The 23,021-nt window shown below is 37.7% G+C and overlaps 2 protein-coding genes across 6 annotated transcripts in view; both read right to left on the reverse strand.

Moving 5' to 3' along the window:
• Positions 1-491: 491 nt before the first annotated feature.
• On the reverse strand, positions 492-19,705 carry PSAT1 (phosphoserine aminotransferase 1). Of its 2 annotated transcripts, none has more exons than XM_039379036.1 (9): positions 19,556-19,705; positions 14,738-14,798; positions 13,491-13,560; positions 12,171-12,376; positions 10,568-10,740; positions 9,035-9,204; positions 5,400-5,528; positions 2,774-2,911; positions 492-2,150 (listed from the first exon to the last, which is right to left on the reverse strand). In XM_039379036.1, exons 3-9 carry the CDS (start codon positions 13,556-13,558, stop codon positions 2,045-2,047), a joined length of 990 nt encoding a protein of 329 aa, XP_039234970.1. In that variant the 5' UTR covers positions 13,559-13,560; positions 14,738-14,798; positions 19,556-19,705; the 3' UTR covers positions 492-2,044. The 2 variants fall into 2 exon arrangements, with proteins under 2 accessions (XP_039234970.1, XP_027569593.2); XM_027713792.2 differs by lacking the exon at positions 19,556-19,705 and adding an exon at positions 16,940-17,076.
• A 2,083-nt stretch (positions 19,706-21,788) lies between these two features.
• CEP78 (centrosomal protein 78) overlaps positions 21,789-23,021 on the reverse strand; it is a 28,685-nt gene continuing 27,452 nt past the window's right edge. For all 4 annotated transcript variants that reach the window (XM_039379031.1, XM_039379032.1, XM_039379034.1 and 1 more), the window contains one exon: positions 21,789-22,615. In XM_039379031.1, coding sequence (XP_039234965.1) covers positions 22,106-22,615 — 510 coding nt within the window. In that variant the 3' untranslated portion in view covers positions 21,789-22,105. The remainder of the gene's footprint in view (positions 22,616-23,021) is intronic.

The following is a 23,021-nucleotide window of genomic DNA, read 5'->3' on the forward strand; positions in this document are numbered from 1 at the left end:
ATGGTGAACTTGCCGCTGGCTGCCGCAAGAGAGGAGCCCCGAAGAGGAGATTCAAGGGCTCCCTGAAACAACATCTCAGCCTTGGCCATATTGATCACCATAACTGGTCTACTCTGACCTCCAATCGGGAGGCCTGGAGGCACACTATCTTTAACGCTGCTGCTTCCTTTGAGAAAGCACGCAGGATCACTCTCGAGGAGAAAAGACAACGCAGAAAGAATCGTGCCTTCCAGAATACATCTCCTAAGGAGTCTTTCTGCTGTGCCTTTTGCAACCGGATGTGCCTATCTCATATTGGCCTTTTTAGTCACCAACATGCTTGTATCAAACGTGGGTAGAGCCCTTCCCAAATCTTTGTTCACAAAGCCTAGCCGTGATGGATACCAGAATTTAAAATTCTAACACATGTTATTCATGACTTCTCATCCTTCTGAAAGTGACAAAAGTAAAAAGTTTCACACACTGGTACTTCATGTCATGACGTGATTAAGTTTTATTTTCTTCACATAATTTTTTTAATTACTTTGAGTTACACTAAGTTTATAAAAAATTCAAAACAGTAGTCTTAAAATGATGACTTATCAGATAGGAATGTAACTAAAACCCAGCACATTCCACTGATTTGCTGTGAAGTTCCATCAAGAAAGGGACAATACATCATTATCATTATTAAATTGTTACTACTGTACTGACATTACATAAAAATCCAAAAAAAAAAAAAATCCCCATTCTGTACCAAAGAGTTTACAGTCCAAAACTAGCTGCAGTAATGATAAACACTGTGATAGTAGGAGATAGCTTCTATGCAAGTTAAAATAGGAGGTTAGTGTCAATATATGGTCATTGGCAGTAAAGTCACAAGTTGAGAAGGGAAAGTAACTCAAGGGTACTATATCAGAAGATCTTCTGAAGATCTTTGCATAACCATAGTTCCTTCTCTAGCCCAGAGTATCAAAGTCTGCAATAAGGCAGAAGGATCAAGTGAGACTGTAGGACCAAAAGTATGACATAGTGTCAGGAAAAGGCAGAGAAGTCAAGACTTGCATTTACTACAGCTGGACAAAGTTCCACATACAAAAGCCTACAGAACTGAAACAACGAAAAGGCAGAAAAAGTACTGGAGCAATTGGAGAGTGAAGACATTTAAGAAGCACCAGACAAGAAGGTCTGCTGCATTTTGGGTTAGGAAGTCAGCGCAGAGAAAGTCACCAGTCCATTGAGTGGAATACAGCAATTCAGTTTGGCACAAAGTTAACAAATTAAGAACAAGTTTTTGGCAGCAGCAAATATGCATACTACAAAATAAGAATATAAAATTAATAATCTAGGATTTTAATATACAAAATGCATTGAGAAGTAAAAAAATCTTATAAATTGATTTAATCAGACTCATGAATCTTAGCTTTAAACTAATAAATGATAATAGGAAAAGAGGCCCAGTCCTACAGACTTTAACCACAGTTAGCTATTTGCAATTGTTATGACAGTACTTCAAGCACGGGAGGAGTAGTCTGAAGGTAGGGTTTTCAAGGTAGGAACACCAATATTAACTCCTAAATACTGCTGGTGGTATACTGTTGGAATATATCCAATAAGGCAACTAGATGTCCTTAGGGACCACATTAGCTTCATTGTGCAGTCACAGAGTATTTGTAAAGCATTACAGAAAGTTTATGACAAATTTTGCTTTCTGAAGTTTATTGAAAACAAGACATTGCTGAAGTTATTTGTGACTAGAAGCAAGAAACAGACTCAGATCCATAGCACCTTACAATGCTACTCATGTTTTAACTACACACTGAGAATACTGTTTTTCAAATTTTGGAACTAATCGTGATCAGTCTAGGGATCCTCACCTTCAGCAAAGACAAGATTGACAAGTCATTGCAAGACTGGGCCTCAATCCCACGCAGTTAACTGAAGTAACTACAGGAACTAAAAGAAAATACAACTTGTGTGCTATAGCTGTGCAGTACCACAGCAACTTTCAAACTCTTTAGCTTTTATTTCATAGATGTGCAGCATGGTTCTAACCCATGGGCATTTATGACTGATGCATCTGCATGAAGCTTCTCATGAATGTTGCAAGCTTCTGAACATCTTCTACAGTCACCGCATTATATAAAGAGGCACGGATTCCTCCCACAGATCTGAATTGAAAAGAAGAGAAGAGGAAAAAACCCAAAAGTTTTGTATATTCTAAAAAAACCCCACATTAATAACATTCACAGACATTTAAACCCATCCCTACTCTAAAAGGATAAAACTCATATTTTATGTGACTCAGAAGCAATAGTTAATTCTTCAAGGTAAGCTTGCAATCTAGAGAAGCTTAGTATTTATCAGTTATTTACAGCTCCAAAGTTGTAGCTCTATGACATCAAAAAGCTAATCCCACAAACACCACTGAACATGGGAAAGAACTCTTGCCACTAGCCAGACAAGCCACCTGAGAGGCTTCATACAATGACACCATCTAACATCGAGTGACACCTTCTTTGGCATTTGCACACAGATAGATTTGCCAAAGAAAGTAGAATTAAGCAGAAAGCTCTCTGAAGCCCACCATCACACCTAAGCAGTAGTTGAGCTACCAGTAGTCTCTTCCTCTGATTACAGTCTCTAGACTCCTCTCAAGTGATGCCAAACCAATATGAGAAAGAGCTTATGATGAGAAAGGCTGGTAAGTCAATGCACAATGCCTGCTGCTGTATCACTACTGTAGTAATAGTTTGTTCTGCATAGCAAAGAGATTCGTCTGACTAATACTTACCGATGTCCTTTCAGAGATATCATGTTAAGTTCCACAGCCTTCTCAAGAAATTTCTTTTCCAGGGCTTCATCACCCTTAACACTGCCAATACGGAAAGGAACATTCATTCTGCTTCGGTTCTTTCTCTCCACTGGACATCTAGAAAGATTGTAGAATGTAATACTTAGCCCATTTTATGCTAAATTTATGTTTTCAGCTATATACAATTTCAGAATGTGAATAATCACATCCGTTTAGAACCAAAGTTGATCCTCTATAATCAAAAAGGTCATTACTTTCTGTGAAAGAAAGCAATCTTCCTTTTTTAACCAAGTATATTAATGGAAATGGTAAAGTGGAAGGCTTATTAACCCTTCCCGACATACTCAAAATTGCCCCAGAGAAATGTGTAAGAGGCTTGTATATAGATGAAATAAAAACCAAAACAAAACCAAAAAAAAAAAACCACACAAAAAAACCACCCTAAGAAAAACCAAAACGGAAAGAAAACAGTTACTTAGGATAAGTGAGTTTAGGTACAGTGAATTTCGAGTACGTCTCACGGAGTTTCTTTTCTTTGTTTTCAAAGACTGACGCACTTATTTTTACTCAGCTAGTCAAACATGATACCAGAATCAGACTCAGCTAAACAAAGGTAAAGGAAGTATAAAAATACAGCATTACAAAATTTCCACAGACATCAGTGACTTCTGTTAGTGGTTTCAGTCCACTTTCTAAATCAGTATTACTCAGAATCATCTCTTCAAAGAGAGAAGAGGTATCTCTAGAACAAATGTGGCATTGTGTACATGGCCACAACATATACAAGATGCACCACAGCTCTTTAATACCTTAAAATTCCACCTAATTTAAAGTGGAAAATTCAAAATACATTTCTTTTCAATTATTTTGTGAAGGTAAGAAAGGATGGGGAAACGGGAGAAGATTTAAATATCTTTCTTCAGTGGTTCAGCCTTCAGATTTATTCTTTCCTCAGGCTGTGATGTAAATTCTTGCAGGCATTCATTAGGAATAAGTTCTCATAAACTGCATGTATATTTCATACCTATTATTATTCTATTTGGCAAAGAAAGGGTATCATTCTTCTTAGTTTCTCCCTTGTTCCTTTGTCCATATGTCTCCAAAACAACAACAAAAAAAAAATCCATCATAATACCTGCCTATTCAAATTTTCTGCTTCAGGCTCAACCACAAAAACACTCTTCGAAAAGGCCTATGCTTAAAAACATTCCCATGCCTGAATTACTACAGCCATGCTATAGTTTTTAGAATATCCAGTTGCTATTAGACAATCTGATGTAACTCGGTGCACAGACTATGGAAAGCAAACTGCTAATGGCACATAGCACTTCGTGGAAGAAAGGCTCCATTTGCTAAATGGCTTGCCACACTGCTTACCCAGGGAAGCATTCCACAGATTAGGTGGCACATTACAGCTGGGAAGGTATCTTCAGATTAAGTCTTCCTTTTAGACATAGATACAATAAAAAAATTCACAATCTTAACTGTATTGCTCCAGAAGATGCATTACAGCTCAGTCAGTGAAGCTTGTTCTGCTTTCCCAGCTGACTATTTACCATCCCATCTGCATTGAATTTCCCACTTATTGCCTTACAGACCAACTTGCCAGAAACAGATTTCTGTTTGTCACAAAATGTTTTTCTCAAGGCTTTATTTCCTTTCTGAGGTTTATGAAAAGCCCTCCAGATTTTGTTGGAGTAGGATCACAATCCCAATGTACTATATATTATGATGAAACCTTATCCCTGCCAATTAAGATTGCAACCAGCTTTAATCTAAAATCCAAATTTAATTTGCCCTGTCCTAACTTGGACTTGAAAATTAGTTAGGTACCCAAACTGTTGCTTTTATACTGAAAGTGAAGGAAAATATTTTGCATTTTCATACTCAATTACTAGGTTGTGCTTGGTGAATATTAAAATTATTACAACTTCAGCTTTTAACTATACATAGGTCCTGTGAGCTGAAAAATACCTTACAACAATATGTAAAAATCAGAAGGTTAAATCTGCTTTGGAAAGCCATCAAAATAACTGAAGAAAATAAACAGTACATAAAGCACATAAAGAAAATTTATTCCATTTTGAGGTCTGATCTTCTTTTATTTCAGAAAGCATTTCAGTACTTAGCATGATTAGCAAATAAAGATGCACTGCTTGACAGAGAAAAAGCAGATTTTTTGACTACTGAAAGAGGTGGTAGGGAGAATACAATGCAAAAGTCGTCTCTACAATTTCTTTCTTACAGGCCACTTTCTCTGTTTTGTTCTGTATTTCCCCAAGAAATTCAGTAAGCATACAAACCAGAATCTGCCTATCTGTGCTTAGTATACTCTTCTCCTAGGCTCCTGCATTTTATTCAATTTAGAATATGTTTTCAGTATGCTTCAATATTGATCTGTACAGGATAATTTGGAGTAACTTCCTACCGGAATGAAAGTCAGCCTTGGACAGTTACCAAGTAAATGGTTTGCACAAATAATTTCTGTGGGAGTCCTCAAAAATGGTGACTTGAAAAATACACTGCAATCAAACTCTTGAAAGTTATGAATATGTTTGACTCTGTAACAAATATCAAAACCAAAAGGAAAAGCATAGCAACTTACGCATAAAATCCATCAGATTTGTCTATAATATCATAAATCATTCTTGATTTGATTAAACTAAGTTTATCCATAGCTGCAGCTCCACCATTATTCTTTATCCATTCCAGTACCAATCCCATGATATAAATACTGCAAAAGGAAAAGAAAATTCTTCAGTGAGATATTTAAACAGAAAAGAAAAAAAGTCTTGTCTGATAGTTTGCAAAATGTTTCAGCAACAAATCTGCTGGATCAAAGTTAATCTTTCGTAGCACAGAAGGACATGTCCTACAGGTTTCCTGCAGCCATGCAGCACTCCCAAGGACATCCCTAAACATGCTGCAAGGACTACCAATTCATTGGCTACACAACTGCCTGTCAGGTCCTAGAAGGAGCCAGATTTAGCATAGGAGTTAATAGCATTCACCCTGTGCAGCTGCTCTAGCAAAAATACAATGGTGAATCTCAAATGCATGTGCATTAATAATGCCAGAAATTTAACCACATTTTCACAAATGTTAAAAATAAAAACTTTAATCCCATTTTTGTCTAAAAAGACCTTTTGCCGACATGAACTGTGAAGTTTGGCAAAACAAATAATGGTGTAATACACTTAATTATTCATTATCATTCAAGTTCTAAGTAGAGATCTGGAAGCCTACTGGCATGACATGGCTTGGGACCAAGTATTTCAAAGCTAGTTACTAAGTGCAACATAAAAAATCCTTGAGGCCTTTTGCCTTTGTGCTTTTCCTACAAAACTCAGCTTGTTCAAGTTCAGGCATTTCCCACGACTACATCATCGTCATGGCTGGGCTTCGCAAATGAAGACTACAACAATTTACATAAAAACGTGCTCACAAGTGTTTATGGCCTATTTCCAACAAGTCTGTTCTTATTAATTCCTTCATTATAGATTCCAAGGGAGTGCTCAGAGAACATTACCCTACAAGTTTCCCTAACACCTATCTAGCAGAAGGCTGTTTTAATTTTGCTGCTTTTAATTTCTAAGAGGATGACAGTACCAAATCTTTGAACACTGTAGAAAAGCTGCAGACTAATCAAGGTTACAGATTGCCTTTTATAAGCACCTTAGAGCTCTGAGAGCACAATCCTGCCACATTTATAACAGCATGCTGTCAAGTACCCCAGTATAAAGGATTTAAGTGAAGTATAGCCTACACCCCTGCCAAACATACAGGGCCACAATCACCTCTTGTCCTCACTTCCTTGAGCAAAACTTCTTGGATAAGTTAACTCCAAGAAGTCAGTCCTACAGTCATTCACAAAGCCGGGCCAGATGAAATCTTTTATCCTTCTTTTATGTCAGTGAAAATAATGTTTCGGGAACAATTTTAAATGCAAAATGCATTCCAGAGCTTGGAAATGAGATTTTTATAGCAAATTCATTGCCAATTTTAGCTAAACAGATCAGGGTCATAGAGTCAACTCTGTAGCACCATGAGTTTAAAGCCATCAGCATCACCTTAATTTATAACATCCTGCTGAAGCAGCTTTTGCAAATTCATTTAATATTTCATGCCTGTTTGCCAGCAAATCATTAGCAAGTGAAAGGAAAAGAGTAGAGAAAAAGAGAACTAAGAAGCTTTGTCAGTTTCTTAAACTGGAACAGACAGTTAGAGCCAAGCCAAACAGATGCGCATCCTGCCAACATTTCAGTCCATTACATTCTGGATTCTGGAGTGTACTCCAGTGTGGGTCTGTAGCATGAAGTGAAATCTGGCAAGACAGTGATCAGAAATGAGAAAGACTGTTGGTTTAACTTTATTTTCTGCTCCCTTAACCTCTCACTACCCTGTTAAGGTTACTGACAGATACCGAGTTATACCTAAAGCAGCACTTTCTTTTCATAAGTTCTTTGCAGTGGCTAAAATAAAGCTGCAGAATTTCATTTGTTTTGCTATTCAAACAGAGGAACAACACTGCGTTCAAGTGCTGCAACTAAGCAGAACTTCAGTTTTTCAAATGGAAATAGCTTCGTACTTGGAAAACATGAATGGCCGGATTTAAAAGCTGGCATTTTCAAGTATACAGTGTCCAAAAACAGTATGTGTGACTTAGCAAATAATCGATCATGAAATAGTGGCTTCATTGATCACCGGGAAAAAAAAAGACATACATACTGCCTATGTTACAAAGCTACATTTAGAAGACAAAAATCTGGAAACATTGTATAGTTAATTCTTAACAGCAGCCCTAAGAACGTTGGATGTACCCAGCCAGTAGGGCAGACAGGTTGCCAGTAAGAATACATCATTACAGTACTACACATTCTACAGTACACATATGACTAGGGAAAACAAATTCTGCACTGTAAAATCTGCAATAAACAAATGCTCACAAGATGTACTGTTCTTCTGATAAGGACAACTGCCCCTATGTCATTGCAATAATACACTCTGCAGTGACAATCAGCAGATTCAGAGATAAAATCAGTATCACCTCAAATTTTACTGAATTCAAGTAAGCAATGGCATTAAGTTATAGGCCTTACACACAAGAATCACTGAGCTTTAGGCCTATACAGTTCGTTTAATATCTGTTGGAAATCATTAGGCAGCCTAACTTTGCAAATTCTGGCATGCATGAACAAGACGTTAAAGCTGAGACTAAACACTGCCTTATCAGATTATGTGAATGAAAAGGAAATCTTACCTTGAAAAGTAGAAATCATTATTTTCAAAGTTATTTTTAAAAAGCAAGGGGAAAAAAGGATACCTGGATTGAATTTTTTTTTCTTTTAATCATTTCAATGGACTCTGGTATAAAAATTCTTCCGATTAAGAATGGGAAGGTATACTGGCTCAAAATCTAAATATTCCAGTAGCAAAGCATCTTTTCACTAGCTATCAATCAGAAGCCAGGAGATAGCGATTTTAAAAAAGTAAGGTGTAGTCTGTTCTGCTTCTTGTATACATGAAATCATTAGGTACATGAAAATTTCATGATCTTGATTGTTAGCAATGATTAGGAAGCTAGATCAATTTTATTTTTGGATACCAAGTCAAACACTGAGACAGCAGTCAAAGAAATACAGAAAATTGTACTAGAGAATAAAAAGCAAAGCAACAACCAAACTGCCTTCTAAAAAAATTCTTCTACAGTTTCATTTCAAAACCAGCACTTGTGAATATGTAGTTTTGTGATACTTTATATTATTTAAAACTTTACTGGACAATAGTAAATATTGTTATTAAAGAAAATCAATAGGTATCTGGAGTTTCAAATGCTGAGAATAACCTGAGGAGGAAACTGTCCTCCTTAGTGTCCAAGAAGAAAGTCTAAGTGCCAAATTACCTATTTGCAATGATCGAAGTATCACCACTGAATTGACTAGAGCTGTGTTCTTGTAAATCAGAACTGCATCCTTAAACTTATACAGTGGAGTTACGATATATAATGTTTAGTTTGAAAAAGACCACGCCCTTTGTGGCTGAGTTGCACCATGCAACCCAAACGCTACTACAGTCACATGGCTGGACACCCCACGTTTTCACAGGAGTCACGTGAAAGACTCCAACATATCAGTGACTTGAGAGCAAATACTCAACTTTGGAAGCTTTTCTAGGTAAGAGCAGCAGATGGCAGTGCAGCAGTCTTCTGAATAAGGGAAAGCACATAGCACGGTGACTTACCTGTAGCATGGTGGAGTGTTATACAAAGAGCTATTCGCTGCCTGTGTTTTGTAATCCAGTACAATAGGGCATTCCTTCAGTGCAAATCCCAGCAACTCCTCACGTACTATTACAACAGTAACTCCAGCACAGCCAACATTTTTCTGAGCACCAGCAAAAATCACACCAAACTTTAAAAGGAAGAAGAAAAGAAAGACTTGCTACATGCATTCACTTACAACTGAGTAAAACACCAGTATCGTTATACAACAGGCATACTACTCAGCTGAACATACAAGAGAATGTGTTGAAAATGAGCAAGTTGTAGGTCAAAAGAAGAGTTAGAAGAAGTTCTGATTTCAAAGTGCACTTAACAGCTATTCAACTGAGGAAGATAATCACAAGTTTCACAACAATTTGCTAAATGTTTATTTAATAACCACAAATAATTCTCAAGGAAGCCTGCCCAAATTTCACACTACTCTGAGCAAATTTACTAAAAATAAATTCAGACACAGTTCACAGTATTTTCAACCCATCTGGTATTTCAGAGCAGGCATCATAAAATCCACCTGCTCAAAGAGAAAGATCAGGAGAGGCCATGATAAATGCACTAAAAATTACTCCTTTTTGCTACACACAGGTAAGAAATGTCAAACACGCTACTTCACTAGTCAGTAACACTTCTACTCATAACACATTTTACAAACATAGGCAAGTACTATGTTCTGCCTCTGCATTATCTGTGAAGCAGACACCATAATTATGCAGCACAGGAAGCTTTGGGAACTTAAAAGGGGTTACAGATTTCTCATATAAGAGGCAAGATTAAAAAATCTGATTCACAGTACCCTGTATAGCCTATATATATACTATCTACAGACTAAATATGATTCAGATGATATTTTTTACAGTTTGAATTATAGTATATATTATAAATATATAATGGATTAGAATTACTATTCTCATATGTTGGTTATTTACATCAGTACTTGACCCTCAGTCACAGCCAGAACTGTCAACAGAGGGATTTTAATGAATAATCTGAGCAAGTAATTTTGTGACTGTATGAGCAACACTTGCACATGTAATTTACTGTACCGTTGCACTTTCAAACTGAAGGGTCTCAAAGTGGAATTCTACTGTGAGCACTTCGGTGTGAAGTCCTTAGCCTGACAGAAAAGCCATGAAGATAGCAATAGACAAAATTAAGTCAGCTTTAATTCTGACAATGACAATGTCAGAATGTCATTCAAGTTTCTGTGTACTACGATAGTACACAGTGAAGACCTCCAAGTAGACAAATAATCTTGGGCAGCTATTAACACGAAAAATTTTAACATAGTTTAGTAAGTTTTCATGAAAAAATAAGGAAAACAGATAGACATGGAAATCTCAAATTCAACACTTCTATCCGTAATCAGATATTCAATTAATGAAACATCCTTAATTTCACCACTCAGCATCTCTGGCCATCCAGACCTTTCTAAGTGCTTAATTATATGCATTCAAGTTTGAAAATGCTTTTTGTGGCCACTGTGTCCAATACTTTACCTTGGAAACATCCACGGGTCTGGACAGGAAGTTTGATGACATATCACAAACCAAAACTGCTCCTTTGACATCAGGTACGAAGTCAAACTCCACACCGTGGACAGTTTCATTAGCACAATAATAGATGTAAGATGCATCTGGATTAAGATTCCAAGTGCTTGGGTCAGGAATGTCTGAAACAGACAAAAAAGAAACCCAGAGATCAGTTGGAGACAAGTAATTTTCTTGGCATGCAATTTTACTTGAACATGGAACCTAAGTGCAAATGCAGAGCAGTTTTGCAGTATAAAGCATTAATTATGTTGTTATCAGGAAGACAGTGTATCTGGTGAGCCATCATTAATCTTGCAAAACCTTTTTATTTTCACCCCTTATTTCTCAAACTGTTTTCATCAAGTTTACAATTCCAGACTATAAACTACTGTCCTAGGGGGCCAAAACAGCATTTCAGAGGAATTCAGGCAGTGGGTTCAAGAATCCTCTTGCTGCCTTTGGAACCACTGAAGCATCCAAATTCTCACTGTCAAAGTTCTCTAAAGCTGTGTTTCTGTGCAAACCCAGAAGCATTTCAGTCTCACCCAAGCTGAACAAACACAAAGTTATCTACCTTCCTCCCATTTTAAGCTTTGCAACTGATTTACAAAATGGTAAAGATTTCCTATGTCAACAGGCAATATACAGGCATGTCCTGACAGCACAGAACAGGTTTTGCATAGAACAAATAATTGCTCTTCCTCTCTTTTCTCCAATTGCTCTTCCTTTCTTTTCTCCTCCTCCTGAGGGGAGACAGAGCTGGGGGAGGGGAAGATTATTTACTGCCTCTCCCCTTATCTACAGCTACCAAATAGTGAATGTGCTCCCCCAGACTGGAAAGTTGTAGGTTCCATTCCTTCCTGTGCCTCAGAGAATATAAACTTATTTTCCAAGTTAGTGCCCTAATCACCAGTTAATATACTAACTCACATGGGGATATTCTTGGTCTTTCTTTTTGCCAATCTTCCCCATTCAAATGCTATAATTTGGACCAGAAGGAAGAAAAGTGAGCAAAACTAGCAGTAATAGAAACTAGAACTCATGTGTTCCTGCTCCAAGAATTATTTATGTATATTCAGTGATAGAGGGCCGGGAAAGAGTAGTATTTAGGAATCCTTACAAGTAGGCAAAAGAATTCAGGTCTCCCATATATTGGCTCAAGAGGGTTAAAATCTCAGACAAGGTTCCAAATTTTAGAGCAATCTCATTACCGATTGCATATGAAACTGAAATACCTCACAATATCCCTGTGAATAGCTTAAGAACTCAGTTAAATGTTAAAAGAAACTGAGACAACCCAGACCACTTCTCTACTTAGACACTTGCTTCTTGCCACTTATTTTCTGGAATCTGCTCAGCCTCATTTCGCAATCTTTTTTCTGGTGGAGACTGTTAAGTCATTTAACAGATCTCCCAGTGATGAATGCTGAGAGATGTGGCAGACAATCTTTTGAGTGCTGGGCAGTCAACTCTAGTTAACATTTAACAGCCCAATAGCTAAGTTAGATCCATTTTTAGAGCAAGGCTAAAGACTAAGCATTCACACAGATGGATGCAATCATCAACTTACTTGTATAGGCTCCCAGTTTCGGATGAATGATATTCACTTTAGCATATTTCTCCGCTTCTTTAGCAGCTTTTGCTGACCAACCTCCAGTAACCACATAATCTGCCTGTCTTCCCTCCTTTAAACCGATAAGGTTAAGTGGGACTGCACTGAACTGAGCAGATCCACCTCCTTGAAGGAAAAGAACTTTGTAGTTGTCTGGTATATTTCTGCATAAAAGAAATAACCATTTCTATTATTCCCAGAAGACACAGGATGCATATTACTCAATACTATGCATTTAACAGCAACTGAGGAAGAACGCTGTAATTTTCGAAGACTCTTTGCCAAGATGTTAGACCCAATCTCATTAACTTACCTCAGCACTGGTCTTGAGTAACACATATTTAAGAATAATGCTATACATTTCAGTGATATAAATTTTCTGAATAGCTTTCCTTCCCCACCCCTGGGGACTGCATTAAACGAATTCATTCCCAAGTAGCTATACTATCATAGTACATAGAAACTCGAATGACATTCCATCAGAATTAAAGCTGACTTTTAATTTTGTCTATTGCTATCTTCATGGCTTTTCTGTCAGGCTAAGGACTTCACACCGAAGTGCTCACAGTAGAATTCCACTTTGAGACCCTTCAGTTTGAAAGTGCAACGGTACAGTAAATTACATGTGCAAGTGTTGCTCATACAGTCACAAAATTACTTGCTCAAATTATTCATTAAAATCCCTCTGTTGACAGTTCTGGCTGTGACTGAGGGTCAAGTACTGATGTAAATCACCAACATTATTAACTACTATGAGAATAGTAATTCTAATCCATTATATATTTATAATATATAATATAATTCAAACTGTAAAAAAATGTGTCATACTACACATAGGAAAAGAGCTCTTGATCAGCGATTCTAACACACATCCATAGAGCTTATGTTAATAAAACTGGACTTACAAGCAATGCAGATATCACCCCTATACCACTAGAGAACTGATTTCTATTGTTTGCATTTATTCCTTTAAGGTCATGTCCGTCATGAATTCTATAGAGGTGACAAAAATCCACATTTCAAAATGTAGTCAACTTGTCAGTGTGCAGTAGTCATATAAAAAACATCTTAACTTAATAGGAGCTCTTTGTCAAATTCAAAAATATAAGTATCAGACGAACAGAAGATCAGTGTCCTCCCCGAGATTATGACTCTATCATACACAGTACCTATGCATGGAAAAACAACCAAACAGGTGCTTTCATGGAAAGGTCTCCACATTATTGATGTAACTAGAACAACCATAAAATAAAAATAAGCAGAAAGTAATTCACTTACAGCAATTCACGCATGAGATTTTCGGTTGTATTTAAAATTTTTGTGAAATCTGAGGAACGATGGCTCATTTCTTTGATGGAACAGAAAATAAAAATAGCATGAAACAGGATGGTAATACATGAATTTTATTTAAAAATTCTGTTGAGCTTTAAACCTTTTACACTACTGACCCAAAATGCCTGAAGGTTGTCATTCCCAGTTCCCACTTCTACTTCTTTTTTTTTTCCCGACCCTTTCTAAATACCCAGAGAAGACTTATATCTGCAGTCTTGTCCAGATACAGGCAAATCCTGTCCATTTGGACACACATGACCCTACTACTCCCAAGAGCAACTACGTTTGCAGGGAAAAAAAATTACTCCCTAGAAAGGTTTAATTTTTCCTCACTCTAAGAATCTTCTCTGCTAATAATGTTGTAGCAAGTATATAATAAGGTACAGGAGTTTGTTTTGTTCTATTATTTTTAGCAAGGCTTCTTCATACAGTAATGGTAATTAAACATTAAGGACACTTAATACTAATCCCTCTTATTAAATCCATAGGCTGCCTTCCATGTGTAGGCATACAATTTAAACATTAATTCAAACTGTGCAGCTGCACATTTTACTTTTAGCAACTTAAACAGTTTGATAGGACTAGTAAAGTGCTGACCATCTTGTTGCATAAATCTTTTGTGCAGCTGGGGCTGAAAAGCCAGTCAGCTACCTATACGGCACAGAAGACATCTCCTCTTCATGGCAAGACAATACTACCTTCTTAATGGGAAGGATGCTATACATCAAATGTATGTAAAGCATTTTGCCATCCAGTATGTAAGATACTATACATGGTATCTATACACGTATATACAGACACACGTATACAGTACATCTGTATACAGTATGTGTGTATATGTACATAGTCTTTCATAGATACGTAAAATCATTTTTTTATAAACTGCCTATATATATATATATATATACACACACATCTATTCCAAAGACCTGAAAGTACTAATGTTTGACATATGATTTGTTATCTTTTGTCTCTAGTCCTTTGTTTTGAATCACTAAACATCAGGCTATGTATCATTTTAGTATCCTCTAATGAATGGTGGAAATAAGACCATGAAACAGTGATCTCTGGACATACATGCTACCAGAATAAGGTATTAGAAAAGGAGTTGAAATACTAAGATCAAAAAGTCTTATTAAACAATTCTGATAAACACTGAAATTCTGAAAAATGTAGAATGTTTTAAGTCTTACCAAGAACACTTATACCAAGCCCTTTGTAGTCCACCAAATCTTTCTGTGCTTCTAATAATACCTAATGAAAGAAAAAAAAATCCAGAAATAAATTAAGGGATTTTTCAACTATCTGGAGTTGCTGATGCATCATGCCTATGCCAGCTACTCTACACTGCAATAACCTGACACTTGTCAAGTGAGACTAATAGAAGTATAGTCACCATAATTTCATTCTATCTAGCAGCTGAAAGGTTTTCATAAGATAGCCAACTTAAATCACATGCTTGTTGTGGAGACCATGTTTTAAGTTATTACATTTCCAGATTTCAGAATGATTTCTAGAAGTCAAATGGAACTCTTAAACTCTTAAGCTTTACAAAACACCTAATGTTTTCATACAAACTCTTTCTAAGCAAGCGTCCTAAATACCCATACCCACCTCTGCAGTTGTGATCTTTCACTTGACTTGTGTAAATAGGACAAACAAGGTATTGAAGAAAACATAAAGAAAAAGGTCAGCTTGGGGAATTGAATATCTTAAACCGAGCCAACAGGACAATGACTGGTTTTACAGAATGAAGCTCCACACTTTTTGAGGATGAGCCTTTTCTATGTTATTGAAAGTTAAGAAAGAAATTGAGCAAAATTTTGAGACAACCAAAAAAACCAGGTCACTCCTATAAGTCCTAGCCAAGTAATCTTCTGCTTCAGCCTTACATTTTCTTCTGTCTTCTCCAATAGCTCTTGAATATTAACAAAGTAGAATGAGATTCTGGCCACTGGATCTGCAGCTTCTGATTTCAGTAAGTTCTCATATGAGAGCCAGAACACTCTTGGCTTTCCTAAAGGAAGTGGGAGAAGAGGGACCCCCAGCAGAACAGTCAGCAAAACAAATGCTACATGAATGCACCCCAGGATCTAACAAGAAACTGCACACTCTGGACAGGTTCAGGAACAAGAGATCTACCTTGCTGACAAGGTATCTGCATGGTCTGTAAACTGTAACAGCTGGTCAGCAAGAGGTCAACTGAAAACAACTGTGCTGCTTTTTATTTTAGAGATTATGAAGTTTTAAATACCATGTTCCACAATCAAATTTATCCATGCCAGAAAAGGGGGGAAAAATGAAAGGGAGCGCACAGACTACTAGAACTGCTTGATAAAATCCAGTTCTGCTGGTAATATTTATCAGACAATCTGCCCATGCAGATATCAACAACACGTCTTATAATGGCCACAAATTGCTCCATCCACCTTCATGCTTCAGTGAGTCTGAGTACTTCACGTGAATCGCAATCAAAGAGAAACAAGCGAGATGATAGAGTAGTCCACATAAGAACACTGCACTTCAACAGAAGAAAACAGATTAATAATACAGAGTTCAGCAATGACCTACTCAAACCCTAAATCCAGTTTTCAATAGTCTGTCAGAAACCTGGGTACTACAGCAGTCCCATTGAGAGCCCTTTTCGGAAACTAAGGATTCAAGACAGAACAACAACTTTCTTGGCAACCTCACCTACAAAGGACATTTCCGAGAGAAAAAAGAAGGAGGGGAAAGGAGAGTGGAGGGAGAGGGAACAAACAAACAAAAAAAAAATCAAGAAAGCTGCTCTGCAGCAAATTCATTTGCCTAAAGAAAATTTTTAAAGAAATAACACATATATTCCCTTCCCCTACGAAGGGAACTAAGAAAAGAACCAAGAAAAAAAAATAATTCCACAGTACATAACCCTTAGTTGAAAGTCAGATGCGTGCAATTTGGAAAAAACCACCCTCTCTCCATATCCCACTGGATAATCCACGGCTGCTGATGCAACTTTCCAGAAGGTTGAGTCTACGCTACACTCACTATAATTTCTTAAGTAAAGACGATTCATGGAATACTCTACACAGCTGCCCTTCTGCACTGAGTACCTACTTCCCATCCCAAAACTAACGAAATGCCCTTGATGCCATATGATCTGGTTTGGAAAAAAACAACTCAGAGAGCAATCCAAAAACCACACTAGGGCTCGCTTCCAAAACTGCGAGCTTACCATGGCAGTTCGTTGAGTGGGGAAGGGAGAAGAAAGGAGGTTTCAGCGCTGTGCGGCTTAACTCTTTTAATGACTATTTACTCGAGCTTCCCCAGCCCTTGCTTTGCAGCCGGTGCCCGCGGGGAAGCCGTGAGGACGAGGACACCCACCCGCGCCGTGCCCCAGCCCGGCCCTTACTCACGGAGCGCGGCAGCTTCGCCGGCCCGGCCCCGAAGTTCGCCACCTGCCTCCCGCCGTCCATCGTCCTGGGGATGGTGTCGGTGCCGACCCCGGCCGTCCCGCGGGTAGGCCGATATAAAGCCCCCGCCGCCGGGAGCCCGGCGGGGCCCGCCCCTGTCCCGACCGCCCATTGGCAGCGCGGCCGCGGCGAAGCGGTGGGACCGGGCGGGACCGGGCGGGGCCGAGCGCAGCCCACGGGCGGGGAGCGGGCAGCTCGTGCTGCGATCGCCGTGACGGGGTTGATCTGCCTTTACCTTCCTGCCTGGCATTTGGGAAAGTTTAGTGAACCTTGGTGAGGTGCCAGTGCACACGCAGCCGTCAGTGGGTAGACATGCAGGCAGGCGCACGCCCACACACACACAATTAACTACTGTAACAGCATGTCCTACTGTAACTTTACTTGTGCTTTTCCCCACGCGGTTGCTGCTGCAGGGTTGGGACACTTCTTCCAAAAGCAATCTGCATGAAGATGTGAGAAATTACAAACAGCGATCCACAGTGATGCCCAAAGAGGCTGTGGAATCTCTCACTGGAGACATTCAGAACTGTCTGAATGCAATCCTGTGCCACGTGCTCTAGGATGATTCTGCTCAAGCAGGGAGGTTGGACCAGATGACCTACTGTGGTTCCTTCCATACTGACCAATTCTGTGATTCATCTTTAAAGAGGTAGTTTTACAGTATCCAAATGTTCTCATATTTTGGGTGAAATTCTTTCCTCACAGAGGAGGAGGATCCCTGCCTTCTCCAAGCCAAAAAGTACCCGCACCTTGCGCACTGTTTTCTTGAAAAGTTTGTTGCAGGCAAATTGCCACCTGAATTCATAGGAAGAGAACAAAATCAAGAGAGCTCTGAAACTTAATTCATTTCACAGATAGCAGAGCATGGACTTGCCTTGAGGTCTGCCAAAGCCTAGGCTAATATTCCTGAATACTAAACCATTCTTTCCACACATGCCTTGGTTCATTGAAAACATAGAGGCTATACAGTTAAACTGTTGTAACTGAAGGAAAGATTTTAGCTCACCCACTTTCTTCTGATTGTTTTAGGGAGAGACATGGCGCCTAACAGTTTTCAGAAGTTACAGGCAGTAGCAGTAAATCAATTTTGACAAAACAAGCCATGAAGTATGACTGAAAACAGATGGGCATCACGAAGTCCCATAGTCTTCAAGTATCTTGGACAAGATTCACGATTCTCGTATGTACAAAGCACAGCTCCCGAACACCTTAGACTACCAAGTGTTACCTGTAACACTGGCCCTTCTTTAGTCCCTTGCACGTTCACCAAGCTAATCAACATTAATCGTCTGTATACTAAATCTGCATTTTTTTCAGAAATGAAAGTGTCAATGCCTGTTACTTTGCAAATACTGAGATTTATATAAAATATCATTTTTCATTGCTTTTGCTGTCAAGTCAGGTGATACCTAGAACAGTAAAAAAAATTTACAGATCACAAACTGATCTGGTATTTAGTTAACATGTTACATAAGTTATTTTGTTTAAAAGACTGAAAACAGAGACATTGGTTTGAGAGCAAAGATAACCTTCATTTCAGTAATGGCTATAAGCTTAAGAAAAATCTACCAAACTTGCTTTCAGACACCAGAAACCTCCTCAGTTCTGAAAAGATAATTGTAAACTTCACAGACGTTATTATAGGCTGAATATATTATCTTCAAAACAGCAAGGTATTTTTAAAGTATGTCTCAGGCCACAACCTCCAAAACAACTACACTCCTTCTAATTATTAAAATCAGTTCTAATTAAATGGAAGCCTCTACTGAGATGCTAAGTAGCAACATAGATGTGACTACAATTTAATTATTTTTATTAGTGTCTGAAATAAAATCGGCTCCAGAGATACAGGCTCCTCATATGGGCTTTTCCCAGTATTAAATCCAAACTACTTATGTCTGCCCACAGAGGCAGCTTCAAAGTCCAATCTGCTAGGGCAATGGCATCCTAGGTAGGAAGGGGTAATGGAAGCAGTCAGAAGTAGTGTAGGTTAATGATTCAAGTCAGAAAGTGTTTTGACATCTGAGTAGGATCAGTCTTCAATCCTGTGTGCTACAAACCACAACGTAAATTAAAACTTTGGAGTTAAAAATGTAATTCAATCCTTTGGCAGAGAGCTAGAACACAAAAACAGAAACTAGGCAAGCTGGTGCTGGTATCAGCTCAGAGCACTGGGAGTAAATACCAGGTATTGTAGTTTTCACCTCACCAAAGTCCCATCCTGACCAGAAGGGTCAAAAATAGCAGCTCCTATGAGATCAGAGGACAACAGTGCTGGAAGCTTTGCCATGCAGAGCTTTAGAAAAGTTCACATAATGCACTGATGGGAAGTATAGAAAATTGATAAGAATGTATAAACCAGAAATTTTGCTTTGGGGAAGGGATTATTATGCTTTTGCAGTTGGAAAGAATGAAGAGAAACGCTACAGGTCACATAAGAGTTTTGTTTCTATTGAACTGAGATTTCTCCTATTTTAATATTTTGCTATCAGCAATTATGATTTAATGTTTTTATTACATCAAAACCCATGAATTCATCATATCAATATTCATAGTCACCTATTATGAAGTAGAGGCTTTCAAACCCATGACTTCCAGGAATGCTTCTGGCTTCTACAAGTTGACAGAGAATTTGACCCCTTCCATTGCCACAAATTCCTGGGGATAAACATGAATTTGCATAATTAATACAGAAGCAGAGAGAGCTGTATTTACTATGTTGCATAACTGGAAAAACAAGACAGATTTAAAAAAAACACAAAAAAAACACAGAAAAAGTGTAAATAATGTTTCAGAGTTTTCAGTCAACTTTTATTAGGCTCATGGTGACTTCATGTTATGCTGGACAGCATTGACTGACTACTGCTGGAAAAGGATCAGCTCACTCAAGGAGAGCAAGCGTACTACAAGTTCTCTGTCTGGTACTATACCTGACAAACTGACGTCATTACTAAAGACAAATAATACTGACTACATAGCAACCTGGCAACTGTTTCTGGAGGCAGCTGCAATGTCTGGTCCAGCAAACTAGTGAGACAAGCAAATTTTGCTGAAACCTAAAATACAGGGGTTTGAGGTTAATTTGTTTGCCAGAGATCGCAGTTCTGAACTGTGAAAAGTAGTTCTTCGGAAGCCTAAATGAAGAGAGAAAAAAATATTGAGTTGTATGAATAAACAGTAACATGTTCTCTAGCAAATAGATGGCCCATTGATTTCAGGCTTTTATGTCAGACAAGAACACAAATATGTAAAATATTAACTAACAGCAAAAGGATGAAACAGTTTATATGAGAACTCATAATAAAAAAAAATATTTTACTTTATATTAAAATATTGTTAAATAGACATACAAAATAATTACTTATATGTATAAAATATTTTTTGTAAATGCATTTTTAAATTGTAAGCAAAACCCTTGAAACTTCTGAAATATTCATGATAGCCTTAAAAAAATACTTCTCCTCTGGGTGACTTCAATCCATTGTCTCTACTGACTTCAGATCCAACACGGAACTATATATAAAGTAGGCACTACAGATTCTTACAGGAAGAGTGCTATACCACAGCACCAGTGATGAGATGAAGAATCCTTCATGTTTCTGATTTTACAGAAAAAAAAAGATTAAGTATTAATCCACTGGAAAAAAAACATGCCAATCTCAATTGCAAACTGCCTGATCAACTTTTTTTTAAATTATTATTTTTTACATAATTCATATTGTCAAAGAGAATATATAAAATTAAGTACTTAACATAAAAGGTATTTTATATCACCTGCTTATAGGCCTTCAATAAATAAACTGTTTTAAGTTCTTTTTGGTATTTTTAAGGACAAATAACAGATTCCTAATTGGTAACCTCACAAATCCAAACACTTTTGAATTTATAATTTTACCCAGCATTTCTCAGGGATTAGCTTTAGACTTTTAAATTTTAAAAAAAGGAACAGATAGCATTTTAATGCTGAATATACAGATTGCATGTAATTGTTCAATCAAACCAAAATCACAAGCAAAGGATGACTGAAGAATTAGAAAAACAGTTGGGAAAGTATGTGAAAAATAACACAGATTAACGTATTACCTTCTAATATTCTGAAGTGACAAAGTCTGTACAAAGAACATACTTTCATTGTGCAATTACTTGTGCAATATTGCAATAGTTAAGGTAAACTTGTGCTATTTGCTCTGTAGAAAACTTCCATTTGAGGATTCATGAGTTTTTTCATAATTATAAAGCAACAGGAGTCAGGAATTTCTACAGATCTTCTGTGTTCCAGAACTCACATGACAGATCTCAGAATAAAAAGGAAGTTATACAATATTTTTCCCCCCAGTTCAGCCTAAACCATCCTGCCTAATTCCTGTATGTGAAAAATATCTTCTAGTTCAGAAGCTACAAATCAGCTGCCTATGCACAGGGACTGAAATAAGAAGCTGGGGGGAAAATCCCAGGAGTTTTAGAACAATGATATTCTTTTAGTTTAATTTTCTCACATTTCTCTAGGTCCTGAGAGCAAGTTAACTGAGCTGGACTAGACATCCTCCAAAGGTCCCTTCCAGTGTGTGTTACTCTATAATCTGCATCATACTAATAACTGGTATGACTGGTATACAATAAGATGGTTATATTTAAAGATTTCTTGCAGAGATGTTTCTGGGCTCATTTTTGAATCTGAAACTTCCACTACTTTTGGAAATGTCATACCCACACACTGTTAGGCAGGAATTGATGTTTCCCCCCAAACCGTTTTTGCCCTACCTTGGAATACACTGAAATAAAACACTGGGAAAAAACTGTACTCAAATTAACTTTATTGGCTCCAAACAGTTTACACTCTACACCAAGATCAGTGTAGGTAATGAAATCCATATGCCAGGAGTCCTCTGTATGTAGTACAAACTGACAGGTACCATTTTAAGTGTATCACGTGTTTCCAAAGTTCAAAATCTCATGACAAGGAATGCAAACATGAAACAACATGCAATGTTTTAAAAAGTCACAAAGTCTTCATTACCTTACAGAAAATTCACAAACTATACTGAAACATCCAAAATCTATTATTAATATTCCAAGCGTAAAGAACAGTCCAAACATTTTAGAACCATTTCAAATGCTGGTAACACTTTGTATACTTTCTTGTATTTCAGAACCAGATCCTAAAGTGCCACTTCCAGAGCTGTTTACTGCTTGTAGTGTACTTTGGTTTCCTTTCGCTCCAGTAGCTGAAGCTGCCGTTTCATTTGCTCTAGGGATGTATTTCTTAGAGGAAGAATTTTTGCTTTTTTCAACAGACATACCACTGGATACTCTGCTGTCATCACTTTTAATATGTACACTGGAATCAGCAAATGAATGCAACTGCCTTGCTGAGTGACCTTTTGCTTGTTCATTTTGTTTGACTCTCCTCTCAGAGAATATTGGTGTACTACTGCGAGGCTTATCCTCTTTATTTTGGTCAATTCTTTGAGCTTCAGTTTCCTTCCATGAGCCTACCTGGTACTGCTGTCCAGCAGTCTGAAGTTCTTGTATTTCTCTAAGTGCAGAAAAGGCATTATTCATAACCATCTGGGATTGAAACATACCAGGAAGAGACAGCTGGATGTCCCCTATTCTGTTCTGAAATGAGAGATTCCAATGAAGATACTGATGCAAACAGAGAGGAAAAAAGCCAGTATTGCAACTGCCATATATACACAGAGTAGACACATTACAGTTTCCTATCTAGCTTTAAATCTATACTACAAAGATGTGTCAGTTACACTGAAGCAGCCAAAGCCTAATCATGTCTATCATTCCAAAATACCTGCAATTCATTATGTTTGCTTGCAGTTCACAAAGGTATAGTCCCAAAAGTCTATCCCACAATAACTCGCCACTACAAGAATCTAAATTAATCACCAGTACTAGGAGATAAGAACAAGAGTCTTCAAACTGGAAATTGTTTTCCACACTTCTAGAACTTTTCATTTTTTTTTAAGCCCAAAATTTTTAACATATTTTAGAGGCTCACGATGTTCTTGAG

This window comes from Pipra filicauda, unplaced genomic scaffold (assembly GCF_003945595.2).
Source record: "Pipra filicauda isolate LSUMZ 115617 unplaced genomic scaffold, ASM394559v2 scaffold153_size1761393_pilon, whole genome shotgun sequence".
NCBI lineage: Eukaryota > Metazoa > Chordata > Aves > Passeriformes > Pipridae > Pipra > Pipra filicauda.

Bases quoted from the DNA above. Each gene is read 5' to 3' on its own strand.
- PSAT1 (XM_027713792.2), bottom strand. From the start codon at position 16,999: ATGGACGGCGGGAGGCAGGTGGCGAACTTCGGGGCCGGGCCGGCGAAG. The intron at 10,741-12,170 runs GTAAGTTGATGA...TGTCTGTTTCAG, and splicing joins GAAACTGGGAGCCTATACAA to ACATTCCTGACCCAAGCACT. The intron at 2,912-5,399 runs GTAAGTTGCTAT...CAATCTTTCTAG, and splicing joins AAATCTGATGGATTTTATGC to ATGTCCAGTGGAGAGAAAGA.